At 44.5% G+C, this 15,986-nt stretch overlaps 4 protein-coding genes across 4 annotated transcripts; all 4 read left to right on the forward strand.

Moving 5' to 3' along the window:
* Positions 1–2,735: 2,735 nt before the first annotated feature.
* Positions 2,736–4,993, forward strand: LOC135102148 (uncharacterized). The gene is made up of 3 exons (XM_064006935.1): positions 2,736–3,038; positions 3,671–4,369; positions 4,462–4,993. Exons 1-3 carry the CDS (start codon positions 3,027–3,029, stop codon positions 4,696–4,698), a joined length of 948 nt encoding a protein of 315 aa, XP_063863005.1. The 5' UTR covers positions 2,736–3,026; the 3' UTR covers positions 4,699–4,993.
* A 374-nt stretch (positions 4,994–5,367) lies between these two features.
* On the forward strand, positions 5,368–6,449 carry LOC135102153 (holotricin-3-like). Its single transcript, XM_064006941.1, has 3 exons — positions 5,368–5,632; positions 5,782–6,006; positions 6,121–6,449. The coding sequence occupies exons 1-3, from the start codon at positions 5,621–5,623 to the stop codon at positions 6,352–6,354; spliced, it is 471 nt and encodes a 156-aa protein (XP_063863011.1). The 5' UTR covers positions 5,368–5,620; the 3' UTR covers positions 6,355–6,449.
* Positions 6,450–9,426: 2,977 nt separating this feature from the next.
* Positions 9,427–10,250, forward strand: LOC135103862 (uncharacterized). Its single transcript, XM_064010797.1, has 3 exons — positions 9,427–9,438; positions 9,528–9,794; positions 9,909–10,250. Exons 1-3 carry the CDS (start codon positions 9,427–9,429, stop codon positions 10,140–10,142), a joined length of 513 nt encoding a protein of 170 aa, XP_063866867.1. The 3' UTR covers positions 10,143–10,250.
* A 2,399-nt stretch (positions 10,251–12,649) lies between these two features.
* Positions 12,650–13,392, forward strand: LOC135103945 (holotricin-3-like). The gene is made up of 3 exons (XM_064010849.1): positions 12,650–12,661; positions 12,811–13,044; positions 13,159–13,392. Exons 1-3 carry the CDS (start codon positions 12,650–12,652, stop codon positions 13,390–13,392), a joined length of 480 nt encoding a protein of 159 aa, XP_063866919.1.
* Positions 13,393–15,986: the final 2,594 nt, after the last annotated feature.

The raw sequence follows: 15,986 nt of genomic DNA on the forward strand, positions 1-15,986 counted from the left end.
GGCAAAAAAAAAGTACGGAAAATTTACGTCCAGACTCCAATCACACACTACATGCACATAATTCTCGTCTGCTTGTCTTTTTTGTATGGCAACGTACACTTGGCTGTCTGTTTTGCCTTAGTACGTGTGTGCTTGCTTCTCTGTCTTTAAGTTCGCCCCTGTCACTGTCTCTATGTCTCTGATATGTTTGTGTACGCATGTCTGTCATCTCATAATCGAGGCTAACAGAATAATAGCTAAAGAAAGACAAGACATTCACAACTCTATGCTCACAAGTTTCAGCGTCTTTTCTCAGTTACTTATAACAGGCTCTGATGTAGGCTACTAAGAATTTTAATGGTGTTATCATGATTCTAGCCATAGTTTGATAAGGATTCTGCATCATCGATGAGGAAGACATCCCTAAAAACTAATTTCTTCACGTCTCGGTTTTTTGGAAAATAGTTTTAATGCCACCCTAAAGCGTTTTAAACCAATCCATTAAGAATCAGTGGTAGGAATGAGATGTTTTGCTGGGATGGTCCGGGAGAGACGGGCAGCAGACTAACATGAGTGGAAAAGGTTAAGAATGTTTTATTTCTTATTCATTTTTCCTTTATGGGTTAATGATGATAATAATGATGGTTGTGTAGATGATGATGATGGTGTTGATGTTGATGATGATGATGATGATGGTAATGGTGATGGTGATGGCAGGGGTGGCTGGATCACACTCTGAGCACGTAACACAAAGCGCAGGTTAAGCAATATGAAACAGCAGGTTCTTGGTTACGTGGCAAGAAATCGAGTTAGTAATTAAATGAATCGTAGGAATTAGGTCTCTCATTCCTGAAAATTTCCCACGGTTATGATTTTTTTTATATAGTTGCGTGACACATCAGCCGCTCCAGCTACGATCATACGAGGCTGAAGTGTCATGCTCTACAATATATTTTACATAAAAAAAAAAAAAAACACAGTATCTGGAAATAACTCCGTGTATCTCATCCCCATCTCTTCTCGGTCTGCATAGCTCTTAATGTAAGGCAGTTCATTACCTCATGCATTAATTTCTATATACATCTAGGTATTAAATTCACTGGACTCCGTGAAGTTACTATTTTGCGGCTTGTTTTAGTTTGCACAACTCAAACCATACTCTGATGCAACTCGTGCCCGGCCCATCGTGTTACAGTGTCTCGAATAATATTTGCATTCTGTTTATTTTTTTTCAAATCATGCAAAGAAACGTGAATTTTGTACAGCAACGGCACTGGAATTATGTATTTAAATAACGCACGCCGAACAGAGGATATTAGCCTTTTTCTTAATTTATAAGAGGGGAAATATAGAAGTTAATACTGCGGTTACTCTGCTGCGCTGTCAGGTGTTCTGCCACACCCTCATTAGGGAATTCGCATTGAAGAAACTATGACAAGCTTATTGAAATGACGATGGTAATACTATTTATGAAATTGTCAGTAATACATTTCATGGTCAAGTCGCAGACCACCGCGTCGCCACACACAACACGTTACCAGTTCCGCTACACGCGACATACCAATAGGCCAGCTAGATGGCTTTATATGTAGCCATACAGCACTACATCAGTGCTCTGCGCATGATAGAGGCACCAAAAGAGGCTCTGTACATTTGATTTAAAAGGACATGGTCGCCTTGTATTTAAATGCCTGTCATCTCTTGGGCTATTAGTGTGTTCGGTATGCGAGGGAGGGTAACACGAAGGCCACGGTGGCCGCTTAAGGAACGGCCGGAATGTGCCTCACCTGTTTATAGGACTTGCTGCATCCACTGGTGTGTCCTCTATAAAATTTCGTAATAGGCATGAGAGACATACCTTAATTTATTAATGCTGCAATAAACGCCTCATGACAATCTGAAGGTTCGGCTAGAAATCTTAGACACATGAATGACCGAGTATCTTTCTCCCCTTAAATTTATGTTCATCTTTCTGTTACGAAATTTCTACATTATAAACTTGATGATTTAGTGACACCTCTTTCATCATTAGGTATATTGCTTGTAGCGTAACATGATCATCTATGGTCGGTCTGAAGGAAGGCTGGTGGCACGCTTGAACTTCTGCAGTGCCAGTCATTTTCTTTCTAACGAGATGTGGAATGCTAGAGGACTGACACGAAAGAGAGAGAGAGAGAGAGAGAGAGAGAGAGAGAGAGAGAGAGAGAGAGAGAGAGAGAGAGAGAGAGAGAGAGAGAGAGAGAGAGAGAGAATATAAGCTTGCGTGTCAATTACAATAACCCTCAGCCGAAAAAGAAAACATAAAGTTTTCAACAATACTTTCTTTCCCTAGATTCATCAAACACTCTCCTGATTCGCGACATCTAAATATGGCGTAAGTCTTGAGAAGATACGTTCATTTGGCAGGATTTAACAAAAAGCGTGGTATTGTACAGTATGTTCGTTTACAAGATCACGGTACCTTGAAATATATTTTTCTTCATTCGATTACATTTATTCCCGTTTAGAAGCCATGATCACACCACAGGTTAGCTCAGGGGATCGACAGGCTTTCATCCCTCAGCGCCTTCACACTTCCATCCATAACCTTTGCTTTTTCCTGTCTCATGAAAAAAAGATCATATAACTCAATGTCCAGGGCAGGGAAATGTGCTGCTGCTACTGCTACATCCGTCAGGGTAGCAACACAAGCCAGTCTTATCCACCACACAAAACTTTCCCTCTGATGCAACTGTTGTGTTGTGAGTTGCAGATCAGTGTTCCTCCCATCACGGTCACTGAGAGGGAAGGAGTGCAGGGATGAACTGAGGAATGACCGGCTGCGTCACTGCTCTCAACCACAGCAGCCCGCACCAAACAACCCTCCACAGCCATACTTTTCGCCATTCTTCGCCTCTAACAACCCCGGTCGGTGGATTTGCAATACCATGAAGCAGGCCTTGAGTAACGTGGCATGCAGGCTGGCGATGCTGCTTGTCAAGGAGGGGGTCAGTATATAGCGGCGCGGCGACTGACACGCGGCAGACACAACTGGAAGAGCTCACGCTATGGTTTCCTACGTGAGTGTGAATCTGGACAAGGATTTACATTTTTTTTTATTTCTTTCTTCTCTTCTTTTCAATCTTTCTTGTTGTCGTTCTCGTTACCGTAGTCGGATTTACTTTTTTTTTATTGTTGCTGTTGATGTGCTTTGCTTCCTTATTTGTTGTACTTATTTTTCATTCCATTCATCTTGTGTCTTGTGCAGCTATGCATAGTTTTGAAGGTCATCCATCTTCTTCTAGCAGACAATGACGAGCAGTTTTGTAAAATGGTTTCTTACATGTTAAGGAAGTGATAACAATCTTGGAAAGCTAAACGAAAACAAGATGACTCTGCAGACCTGTTATCCAAGTTCAGGATGATTTAGAATATAACTTAATGAAGACTGCGAAGTCCTCTCGTGTTTCCGTTTCAAAATACACTGGTTCGTGACTTATATGTATGTAAATTGGATATTCAATGCCCGAAATCATTGGGAAGTTAATTCATCCGGTAAGATTCACAATGCTTCATGTTACAAATTTATGCAGTAACCCACCCGACCAGGAAAGGCAGCCGTCAAAAACTGCCCTTTTAAGTTGGCATGAGCAACATCTCTCTCTCTCTCTCTCTCTCTCTCTCTCTCTCTCTCTCTGCATGGCGTCAACAGGCGGTGGTGGCGCTCCTGGTGGTGGGCGCGGCCGTGGCTCATCCCGAGGGAGGTGCCGGCGGGGGAGTCTTCAGGAGCGGAGGCGGCGGCAGTGGCGGTCGAGGCCTGATCATCCTTGAGACCACGGAAGGAGGTGGCGACTATGACGGCGGCACTGATGTCGACTATGGGGGTGATGGGGTTGTTGGCGTCGGCTTTGGTGGTGGCAGTGGTGGTGGTGTAGTTGGTATCGGCTATGGTGGTGGTGGTGGTGAAGATGGTGGCGACGTTATTGGTTCAGGCGTCGTTGGCATCGGCCATGGCGGCGGTGTTTATAGAACTGGTAGTGGCGTTGTTGGTGTCGGCTATGGTGGTGGTAGTGATGGTGGTGAGGGTGGTGGATTTGGTGTCGGCTATGGTGGTGGTAGTGATGGTGGTGAGGGTGGTGGATTTGGTGTCGGCTATGGTGGTGGTAGTGATGGTGGTGATGGTGGTACATTTGGCGTCAGTTATGGTGGTGGTGGTGATGGTGGTGATGGCGTCAGCTATGGTGATGGTGGTGGATTTGGCGTCAGCCATGGTGGTGGTGGCGGTGGTGGTAGATTTGTCATCAGCTATGTTGGTCGTGGTGATGGCAGTGATGGCGTTAGCTATGGTGGTGATGGAGTCGGTTATGGTGGTCGTGGCAGCGGAGGAGACTACAGCTACGTCATCATCAACGTGAGTGCGAATCTTGGTCTTTCCTTATTCTCTAATACCTAACTTGTCATAATTACTTCTGTTATTGTTGTCGACCCTATCCCATCCCACAGAGACTCAGCCCCTACACCTACAACTATGGCGTTCAGGCGGGCCCCAGGAACTTCGGTCAGAAGGAGGAAGGTGACGGAAAGAATGCCAAGGGCTACTACTACGTTGCTCTGCCCGATGGCCGCCTGCAGATGGTGTCTTACGTGGCGGACAGCAGCGGCTACCACCCCTCTGTGAGCTACTACCCAGCCGCCGCCTCTTCCTCCTCCTCCTCCTCCTCCTCAGGTTATGACTACTAGCCGCCACATGCCGCCCCAAAATATTCGTCAAGGATATTCCAGCATGACGCACCTCGCTGTTCTGTACATGATTCATTCTAACTTCTAAGCAAAGGCATGAGTTCAGCCCCACATGTCTAGCTTGTCAAGAAAGTGGTTCTCATTTTTTTTTCTTCATCACTGGCAACACGTTTCTTAGCTGGGATTCATCACAATGAATGCATGTCCGCCGCAAGGTGCAACTATAAAGAAGGTTGTCCTGGGCTCCACGTTACACTCTCATGTAATGTCATAAAAAACAAGAGAAAGTTGTTTCCACATTATCTTTGTTTCTCCTTCCCGACACATCGTTGGATCTCCCAGTCAACACATTACAACTGCCGAAACTCTGAAGGAAGCTTTCCACTTAGAGCAGCTTAGGTATTGCTGTACAGGTAACGCTTTACACAGCCGTGAATCACCTCTACACCCTTGTGTTTTACTTTTAGAAAAAAAATCGCTTCCAGCTGCAAAGCAGCTCTCGCTACCACCGTGGTTTCACGAGATCGTGGCTGACGTCTTGTATGGCCTGTTGGTGCTACTTAACAAAGTGGAGGTCGGTACTTAACAAAGAGGGCAGCGAAGCGACAGGCCAGAGACAAAAACCAAATAGAGGTGATTCTTCATTGCAAGTATGATACTGTCATGCGTGTAAGGCAGGTAATCGTAGAAGACTCAACAAAGTTAACAGAACACTATTATATTCTTTGTAAGCTTCAAGTCACTCCTGAACAGAAAAAAAAAAAAATAAAAAATAAAATAAAAAAAAAAAATAAGCAAGCAGCTTCACCTGTAAAGGCCATCAAAAAGGAAAGGTGGAGGTGACGGTGCATGGCGGAGGTATAAAGCCTCGCTGGGTGAAGGAAGCGGCAGTCCATCTCACGGCGTGACCACATCTGCCGACATGTTCTCTGCGGTAAGTGGCTGCCGCTGTGCTTCATAACCTGCCGCCTCATATGATCAGCTCTCCTGCAGCGGCTCTCCGCCACGAGGGAGTAACCCTCCCCACGTGTACCCGTCACGGCGTCACGACTCTCAAGTTATTCTTGGCCTTGTTCCCTGCAGGTGCTGAAGGTGTGTCTGCTGGCAGCCGCCGCCCTGGCTCTGCCCGGCGGCTTTGGGGGCGGCTTTGGCGGTGGCTTTGGCGGCGGATACGGCGGCGGCGGCGGCGGCGGCGGCGGCGGTGGTCATGGTGGTGGCAGCGGCGGCGGTTTTGGTGGTGGATATGGAGGTGGCAGCGGTGGTGGCGGCGGCGGCGGTTATGGCGGCGGCTATGGAGTCGGTATTGCAGTGAGTTACAAAGGTGTTTTTACGTCCTTTGCACTGATAAGTAGAGATGATACAGAGTGAGAGGGAGTAGAAGGCGGCAGCACAAGGCGTGGTGCCTCACACTCGTCCCCACAGGTACCCATCCCTTACAACTTCGACTACGGCGTCTCAGCGGGCAACACCAACTTCGGCCACAGCGAGAGCGGTGACGGTCGCGGCAACGCCCACGGCGGCTACTGGGTTAACCTGCCCGACGGTCGCGTACAGAAAGTTGACTACTGGGCTGACGGCAGCGGCTACCACCCGGTGGTGACCTACCAGGGCACCGCCGTCTTCCCCGCCGGCAAGGGCCGCTACGGATACCACTGAGAGGGCCGTGAGCCGCGGGACTGACAGGGAGCCGCTGTATCTTGATTTACTTATCCTTGTATTAAGAATTTGTTGAATAAATGGCTGCAGGCGAACCTGTCTCTTCATTCCTTTGTTCATCATTATCATTACCAACACACACACACACACACACACACACACACACACACACACACACACATAAACACACACACATCTTAAAAGACTGTCCACATTTGTATCTCAACTCTTCAGTCATTAATATCAGTATCAGCACATTGATTAACAATGTGATGCAAATATTGACTTAGTCTGGGGATGGAAATGCGTATCTAATTACACTCAATATCCGCACTACAAGGTTTCGGAGCAAGCGTCAATAACGGAGTGCTTGCTTGTGTGACGAATCGTGGGCCTAAACCTTTGACTGAAGCGTGATGTACATGTGCATTCTTTTCTATCATGTAAATCTTCACACAAGATACATTACGGCAAATTACAAAATTTTAGATAATACTTGACTCTTTAGATTTTCATACATATCATTAAACATTCACGTTGAAGGAATTTCGCTTTGTATAACAACTAAACTACACATAAGAATCTTCCTGAGGTGATAAGCCGCCACTTTTGTAACATTGAAGCGTGACAGTTTTACAGGAACTGCAAAACTCCGGCCAAAACCTTGCTTCCCTAAAGAACTACGAGATGGGGAACCAATGAATGAATTGCAAAGATTTATAACAAAGAGTATCAAAACTGATTTATGCTTTTCGTGAAATGTGTGAAAATCTGTCACTTACAATATCAATACTAAGCGTTTAGTTGATGAAAAAGGAATGAAAAACTAAATGGCCGTTCTCGTAGATACGATAGTAGTGAGTAAAATGGAAATGACTGACGAAAGAGGTCCGTCACAAAAATAGGTGAGATCTTTACGTACACCATTCAACTTTGAAATATGTCCCGCATACATTAGTGACTAGAACAGCATAATGAAGAAGAAGAAGAAGAAGAAGAAGAAGAAGAAGAAGAAGAAGAAGAAGAAGAAGAAGAAGAAGAAGAAGAAGAAGAAGAAGAAGAAGAAGAAGAAGAAGAAGAAGAAGAAGAAGAAGAAGAAAAGAAGAAGAAAAAGAAGCAGAAACAGAAGAAGAAGAAGAAGAAGGAACAATTATCAAGGTGTTCCGGACGTAAGCTTGATAAATACTTCAAAGTTCCAAGGCATTCTTCACAAAATGCGCTCGAAAGATTCCACAATGTGAATGCTGATGCTGGCGTAGTGCGAGGCTCACCAAACACTGCAGACGCCTGAGCTTGACCCTCGCGTGCCCTGAGAGTCGTGAGCACATTTTCCGAGACTGAACTTACGTCAACTTTCAGGTAACAGAGAACGTGTAACGCAATAACAAGTAGAATAAGTGGCTGTACGTCCTCTGCGCCTCTGTGTTGATGGAAGTACTACGCCGATCTCCACTTGAGAACTTTTAATTCTATGAAAGGGATGTGTGTCCAGTCCAGCACTTCTAACTCGTCATCAGTCAGTTATTTCTTATCACCTCTTATCTCCGTGAATATTTTTTTTCCCCCGCGTAGATTTAAAATGGCTATAAATCGATATAGCACACAGCAAGTTATTTAAATACTTTCAAAAATTTAAAATAATCCTGCATTACCTCCTGCCGCTAAGTGGCATCAAAACAAAGAGAAGTGAAGCTTGTACATTATTTTTCTTTCTTCCTGACGAGCGGTGGTAGTCTTCCACCGCCGCAATGTCGAAGGAAGCTTTACAGAAAACCATTCCTTACTGGCGCGGTGGTTCATTCTGAGGAGCTCGTTTACTGCCTGTGGGAGGGAAAAAAGTGATGGCCATGCTATACTAGTACAACTGTAGTTCACCTCGCCACCTTGCTCTCTCTCCTCTCTCTCTCTCTCTCCTTGTAATTTATTAAAATCACAATTAAAATTCAATAGCAGGACGCCTCCAAGCTCCACCGTAACCGTCCATGATCACAAGAAGCACCTGCAGCAGGAGGCTAATCTCTCTCAGCACTGATTGCCAAGGCGGAGTGCACACAGCGGCACATGGGAAAGGTCCGACTGTCCGATGCAGTTTTGAGTCTTTTCGGTCCTGCAGTGTTCATCTGAGGCAAGCAGTCACAGAAAACGTGTGACATTCAAGCGGAAACTATTGTATGCTTTATATGGTCCTATCATGCTGCTTTTGAAGAGGACGAAAAGAAAATACCTTAACATACGTAGCTCGGAAAAAAATAAAATAAAAAGAGTGATGAGAAATCCAAAGATTTCTATAGTATGTTTTCATGTTTTCATTTGCGTTTCCAGACAGAAGACACTGACAACGAGTATTCTTTGATTAGTTAAGCCTGAACATCTTAATCCTCTTCTCTAACTTGCTCTCACCTCCATAACCCACACTTCCTTCTCTCTCTCTCTCTCTCTCTCTCTCTCTCTCTCTCTCTCTCTCTCTCTCTCTCTCTCTCTCTCTCTCTCAGTCTGTGATAAAATCATAATTTTGCAAAGGTTTGATGAGTCAGATAATTAATTTCCAGATCAGATTGATAAAAAAAATCACAAAAATGCCGATGGCAATATAATTGTGATGAAGAAAATGTAAATATTTTTCTATCAAGACGGAGGACAGCAGGATTCACTGGAGTGGGTGATAACGCCATGATCACGTTATTAAGTACAAATCTTTTACTGGAATAATAGTAATTGTTATACTACTACGAATATATATATATATATATATATATATATATATATATATATATATATATATATATATATATATATATATATATATATATATATATATATATATATATATATATATATATATATATATATATATATATATATATATATATACGAATGGTAATAATAGAAGAATTAAAACAATTGAAAATACACACTACCAACACGTAAATTTTCGATCATCGAGAACCAAAAGCTTCAACTGGAAAGGTCATCATAAGGGAAAGGTGGAGGTGACGGTGCATGGCGGAGGTATAAAGCCTCGCTGGGTGAAGGAAGCGGCAGTCCATCTCACGGCGTTACCACATCTGCCGAATGTTCTCTGCGGTAAGTGGCTGCCGCTGTGCTTCATAACCTGCCGGCTCATATGATCAGCTATCCTGCAGCTGCTCTCCACCATGAGGGAATAACCCGCCCCACGTGTGACCGTCACGGCGTCACGACTCTCAAGTTATTCTTGGCCTTGTTCCTTGCAGGTGCTGAAGGTGTGTCTGCTGGCAGCCGCCGCCCTGGCTCTGCCCGGTGGCTTTGGGGGCGGCTTTGGCGGTGGCTTTGGCGGCGGCGGCGGTCATGGTGGTGGCGGCGGCGGCGGGTTTGGTGGTGGATATGGAGGTGGTGGCGGTGGTGGCGGCGGTGGTGGCGGCGGCGGCGGTTACGGGGGTGGCTATGGAGGCGGTATTGCAGTGAGTTACAAATGTCTTTTTACGTCCTTTGAACTGATAAGTAGAGATGATACAGAGTGAGATGGAGTAGAAGGCAGCAGCACAAGGCGTGGTGCCTCACACTCGTCCCCACAGGTACCCATCCCTTACAACTTCGACTACGGCGTCTCAGCGGGCAACACCAACTTCGGCCACAGCGAGAACGGTGACGGTCGCGGCAACGCCCACGGCGGCTACTGGGTTAACCTGCCCGACGGTCGCGTGCAGAAAGTTGACTACTGGGCTGACGGCAGCGGCTACCACCCGGTAGTGACCTACCAGGGCACCGCCGTCTTTCCTGCCGGCAAGGGCCGCTACGGATACCACTGAGAGGGCCATGGATCCACTACCAGAGCCGCGGGACTGACAGGGAGCCGCTGTATCTTGATTTACTTATCCTTGTGTTAAGAATTTGTTGAATAAATGGCTGCAGGCGAAGCTGTCTCTTCATTCCTTTGTTCATCATTATCATTACCAACACACACACACACACACACACACGCAGACACACGCAGACACACACACACACACACACACACACACACACACACACACACACACACACACACACACACACACACACACACACACACACACACACACACACACATCTTAAAAGACTGTCCACATTTATATCTCAACTCTTCAGTCATTAATATCAGTATCAGCATATTGATTAATAATGTGATGCAAATATTGACTTAGTCTGGGGATGGAAATGCGTATCTAATTACACTCAATATCTGCATTACAAGGTTTCGGGGCATGCGTCAATAACGGAAGTGCTTGCTTGTGTGACGAATCGTGGGCCTAAACCTTTGACTGGAGCGTGATGTACATGTGCATTCTTTTCTATCATGTAAATCTTCACACAAGATACATTACGGCAAATTAGTGACTAGAAAAGCAAAATGGAGAAGAATAAAAAGAAGAAAAAAGATGAAGAAGAAGAAGAAGAAGAAGAAGAAGAAGAAGAAGAAGAAGAAGAAGCAAAAGCAGAAGCAGAAGCAGAAGAAGAAACAATTATCAAGGTTTTCCGGATGTAAGCTTGATAAATACTTCAAAGTTCCAAGGCATTCTTCACAAAATGCGCTCGACAGATTCCACAATGTGAATGCTGATGCTGGCGTAGTGCGAGGCTCACCAAACACTGCAGACGCCTGAGCTTGACTCTCGCGTGCCCTGAGAGTCGTGAGCACATTTTCCGAGACTGAACTTACGTCAACTTTCAGGTAACAGAGAACGTGTAACGCAATAACAAGTAGAATAAGTGGCTGTACGTCCTCTGCGCCTCTGTGTTGATGGAAGTACTACGCCGATCTCCACTTCAGAACTTTTAATTCTATGAAAGGTTATGTGTGTCCATTCCCGCACTTCTAACTCGTCATCAATCAGTTATTTCTTATCACCTCTTATCACCGTAATAAGAAGATTTTTCCTCCGCGTAGATTTAAAATGGCTATAAATCAATATAGCACAGTAAGTTATTTAAATACTTTCAACGATGTAAAATAATCACACATTACCTCCTGCCGTCATGTGGCATGAAAACAAAGAGAAGTGAAGCTTGCACATTATTTTTCTTTCTTTCTGACGAGCGGTGGGAGTCTTTCACCGCCGCAATGTCGAAGAAAGCTTTATAGCTATCTGGTACAACTGTAGTTCACCTCGACACCTTGCTCTCTCTCTCTCTCTCTCTCTCTCTCTCTCTCTCCTTGTAATTTATTAAAATTACAATTAAAATTCAATAGCAGGACGCCTCCAAGCTCCACCGTAACCCTCCATGACCACAAGAAGAACCTGCAGCAGGAGGCTAATCTCTCGCAGCACTGTTTGCCGAGGCGGAGTGCACACAGCGGCACATGGGAAAGGTCGGAATGTTCGATACAGTTTCGAATCTTTTCGGCCCTGCAGTGTTCATCTAAAGCAAGCAGTCACAGAAAACGAGTGACATTTAAGCGGAAACTATTGTATTCTTTATATGGTCCTATCATGCTGCTTTTGAAGAGGACGAAAAAAAAAACCTTAACATACGTAGCTCGGAAAAAAAAAAATAAATAAATAAAACGAGTGATGAGAAATCCAAAAATTTCTATAGTATGTTTTAATGTTTTCATTTGCGTTTCCAGACAGAAGACACTGACAACGAGTATTATTTGATTAGTTAAGCCTGAACATCTTTATCCTCTTCTCTAACTTGCTCTCACCTCCATAACCCACACTCCCTTCTCTCTCTCTCTCTCTCTCTCTCTCTCTTAGTCTGCGATAAAATCATAATTTTGCAAAGGTTTGATGAGTGAGATAATTAATTTCCAGATCAGATTGATAAAAAAAATCACAAAAATGCCGATGGCAATATATTGTGATGAAGAAAATATAAATCTTTTTCTATCAAGACGGAGGACAGCAGGATTCACTGGAGTGGGTGATAACGCCATGATCACGTTATTAAGTACAAATCTTTTACTAGAATAATAGTAATTGTTATACTACTACGAATATATATATATATATATATATATATATATATATATATATATATATATATATATATATATATATATATATATATATATATATATATATATATATATATATATATATATATATATATATATATATATATATATATATACGAATGGTAATAATAGAAGAATTAAAACTATTGAAAATACTCACTACCAACACGTAAATCTTCGATCATCGAGAACCAGAAGCTTCACCTGGAAAGGCCATCAAAAGGGAAAGGTGGAGGTGACGGTGCATGGCGGAGGTATAAAGCCTCGGTGGGTGAAGGAAGCGGCAGTCCATCTCACGGCGTGACCACATCTGCCGACATGTTCTCTGCGGTAAGTGGCTGCCGCTGTATTTCATAACCTGCCGGCTCACATGATCAGCTCTCCTGCAGCGGCTCTCCACCAAGAGGGAGTAACCCGCCCCACGTGTGCCCGTCACGGCGTCACGACTCTCAAGTTATTCTTGGCCTTGTTCCCTGCAGGTGCTGAAGGTGTGTCTCCTGGCGGCCGCCGCCCTGGCTCTGCCCGGTGGCTTTGGGGGCGGCTTTGGCGGTGGCTTTGGCGGCGGCGGCGGCGGCGGCGGCGGCGGCGGCGGTCATGGTGGTGGCGGCGGCGGCGGTTTTGGTGGTGGATATGGAGGTGGCGGCGGTGGTGGCGGCGGTGGTGGCGGCGGCGGCGGCGGCGGTTACGGGGGTGGCTATGGAGGCGGTATTGCAGTGAGTTACAAATGTGTTTTTACGTCCTATGCACTGATAAGTAGAGATGATACAGAGGGAGAAGGAATAGAAGGCGGCAGCACAAGGCGTGGTGCCTCACACTCATCCCCACAGGTACCCATCCCTTACAACTTCGACTACGGCGTCTCAGCGGGCAACACCAACTTCGGCCACAGCGAGAGCGGTGACGGTCGCGGCAACGCCCACGGCGGCTACTGGGTTAACCTGCCCGACGGTCGCGTGCAGAAAGTTGACTACTGGGCTGATGGCAGCGGCTACCACCCGGTGGTGACCTACCAGGGCACTGCCGTCTTTCCCGCCGGCAAGGGCCGCTACGGATACCACTGAGAGGGCCATGGATCCACTACCAGAGACGCGGGACTGACAGGGAGCCGCTGTATCTTGATTTACTTATCCTTGTGTTAAGAATTTGTTGAATAAATGGTTGCAGGCGAAGCTGTCTCTTCATTCCTTTGTTCGTCGTTATCATTACCAACACACACACACACACGCAGACACACACATGCACACATGCACACACAAACACACACACACACACACACACACACACACACACACACACACACACACACACACACATCTTAAAAGACTGTTTACATTTGTATCTAAACTCTTCAGTCATTAATATCAGTATCAGCACATTGATTAACAATGTGATGCAAATATTGACTTTGTCTGAGGATGAAAATGCGTATCTAATTACACTCAATATCCGCATTACAAGGTTTCGGGGCATGCGTCAATAACGGAGTGCTTGCTCGTGTGACGAATCGTGGGCCTAAACCTTTGACTGGAGCGTGATGTACATGTGCATGGTTTTCTATCATGTAAATCTTCACACAAGATACATTACGGCAAATTACAAAATTTTAGATGCTACTTGACTCTTTAGATTTCCATACATATCATTAAACATTCACGTTGAAGGAATTTCGCTTTGTATAACAACTAAACTACACATAAGAATCTTCCTGAGGTGATAAGCCGCCACTTTTGTAACATTGAAGCGTGACAGTTTTACAGGAACTGCAAAACTCCGGCCAAAACCTTGCTTCCCTAAAGAACTACGAGATGGGGAACCAATGAATGAATTGCAAAGATTTATAACGGAGAGTATCAAAACTGATTTACGCTTTTCGTGAAATGTGTGAAAATCTGTCACTTACAATATCAATATTAAGCGTTTAGTTGATGAAAAAGGAATGGAAAACTAAATGGCCGTTCTCGTAGATACGATAGTAGTGAGTAAAATGGAAATGACTGACGAAAGAGGTCCGTCACAAAAATAGGTGAGATCTTTACGTACACCATTCAACTTTGAAATATGTCCCGCATACATTAGTGACTAGAACAGCATAATGAAGAAGAAGAAGAAGAAGAAGAAGAAGAAGAAAAAGAAGAAGAAGAAGAAGAAGAAGAAGAAGAAGAAGAAGAAGAAGAAGAAGAAGAAGAAGAAGAAGAAGAAGAAGAAGAAGAAGAAGAAGAAGAAGAAGAAGAAGAAGAAGAGAAGCAAAAGCAGCAGCAGCAGCAGCAGCAGCAGCAGCAGAAGAAGAAGAAAAAGAAGCAGAAACAGAAGAAGAAGAAGAAGAAGAAGAAGAAGAAGAAGATGAAGAAGAAGAAGCAGAAGCAGAAGCAGAAACAGAAGAAGAAGAAGAAGAAGAAGAAGCAGAAGCAAAAGCAGAAGAACATAAGATCATAAGAAATAAGGGAAGCTGCAAGAAGCGACCAGGCTTACACGTGGCAGTCCCTGTATGAAACACACCTACCTATTTCCATCTGTTATCCCCATCCATAAACTTGTCTAATCTTCTCTTAAAGCTCTCTAGTGTCCCAGCACTAAATACATGATTACTGAGTCCGTTCCACTCATCTACCACTCTATTTGAGAACCAATTTTTTCCTATCTCCTTCCTAAACCTAATTTTTTTTAAGCTTGAACCCGTTATTTCTTGTTCTACCCTGGTTGCTGATCCTAAGAATTTTCCTTACATCTCCCTTGTTATAACCCTTATACCACTTAAAGACTTCTATCGGGTCCCCTCTTAACCTACGTCTCTCTAGAGAATGTAAATTTAACACCAAGAAGAAGAAGAAACAATCATCAAGGTGTTCCGGACGTAAGCTTGATAAATACTTCAAAGTTCCAAGGCATTCTTCACAAAATGCGTTCGACAGATTCCACAATGTGAATGCTGATGCTGGCGTAGTGCGAGGCTCACCAAACACTGCAGACGCCTGAGCTTGACCCTCGCGTGCCCTGAGAGTCGTGAGCACATTTTCCGAGACAGAACTTACGTCAACTTTCAGGTAACAGAGAACGTGTAACGCAATAACAAATAGAATAAGTGGCTGTACGTCCTCTGCGCCTCTGTGTTGATGGAAGTACTACGCCGATCTCCACTTGAGAACTTTTAATTCTATGAAAGGGATGTGTGTCCAGTCCCGCACTTCTAACTCGTCATCAGTCAGTTATTTCTTATCACCTCTTATCTCCGTGAATATTTTTTTTCTCTCCGCGTAGATTTAAAATGGCTATAAATCGATATAGCACACAGCAAGTTATTTAAATACTTTCAACGATGTAAAATAATCCTGCATTACCTCCTGCCGTCATGTGGCATGAAAACAAAGAAATGTGAAGCTTGCACATTATCTTTCTTCCTGACGAGCGGTGGTAGTCTTCCACTGCCGCAATGTCGAAGGAAGCTTTACAGAGAACCATTCCTTACTGGCGCGGTGGTTCATTCTGAGGAGCTCGCTTACTGCCTGTGGGAGGGAAAAAAGTGATGGCCATGCTATACTAGTACAACTGTAGTTCACCTCGCCACCTTGCTCTCCTCTCTCTCTCTCTCTCCTTGTAATTTATTAAAATCACAATTAAAATTCAATAGCAGGACGCCTCCAAGCTCCACCGTAACCGT

Source organism: Scylla paramamosain, chromosome 1, assembly GCF_035594125.1.
Source record: "Scylla paramamosain isolate STU-SP2022 chromosome 1, ASM3559412v1, whole genome shotgun sequence".
Classification (NCBI taxonomy): domain Eukaryota; kingdom Metazoa; phylum Arthropoda; class Malacostraca; order Decapoda; family Portunidae; genus Scylla; species Scylla paramamosain.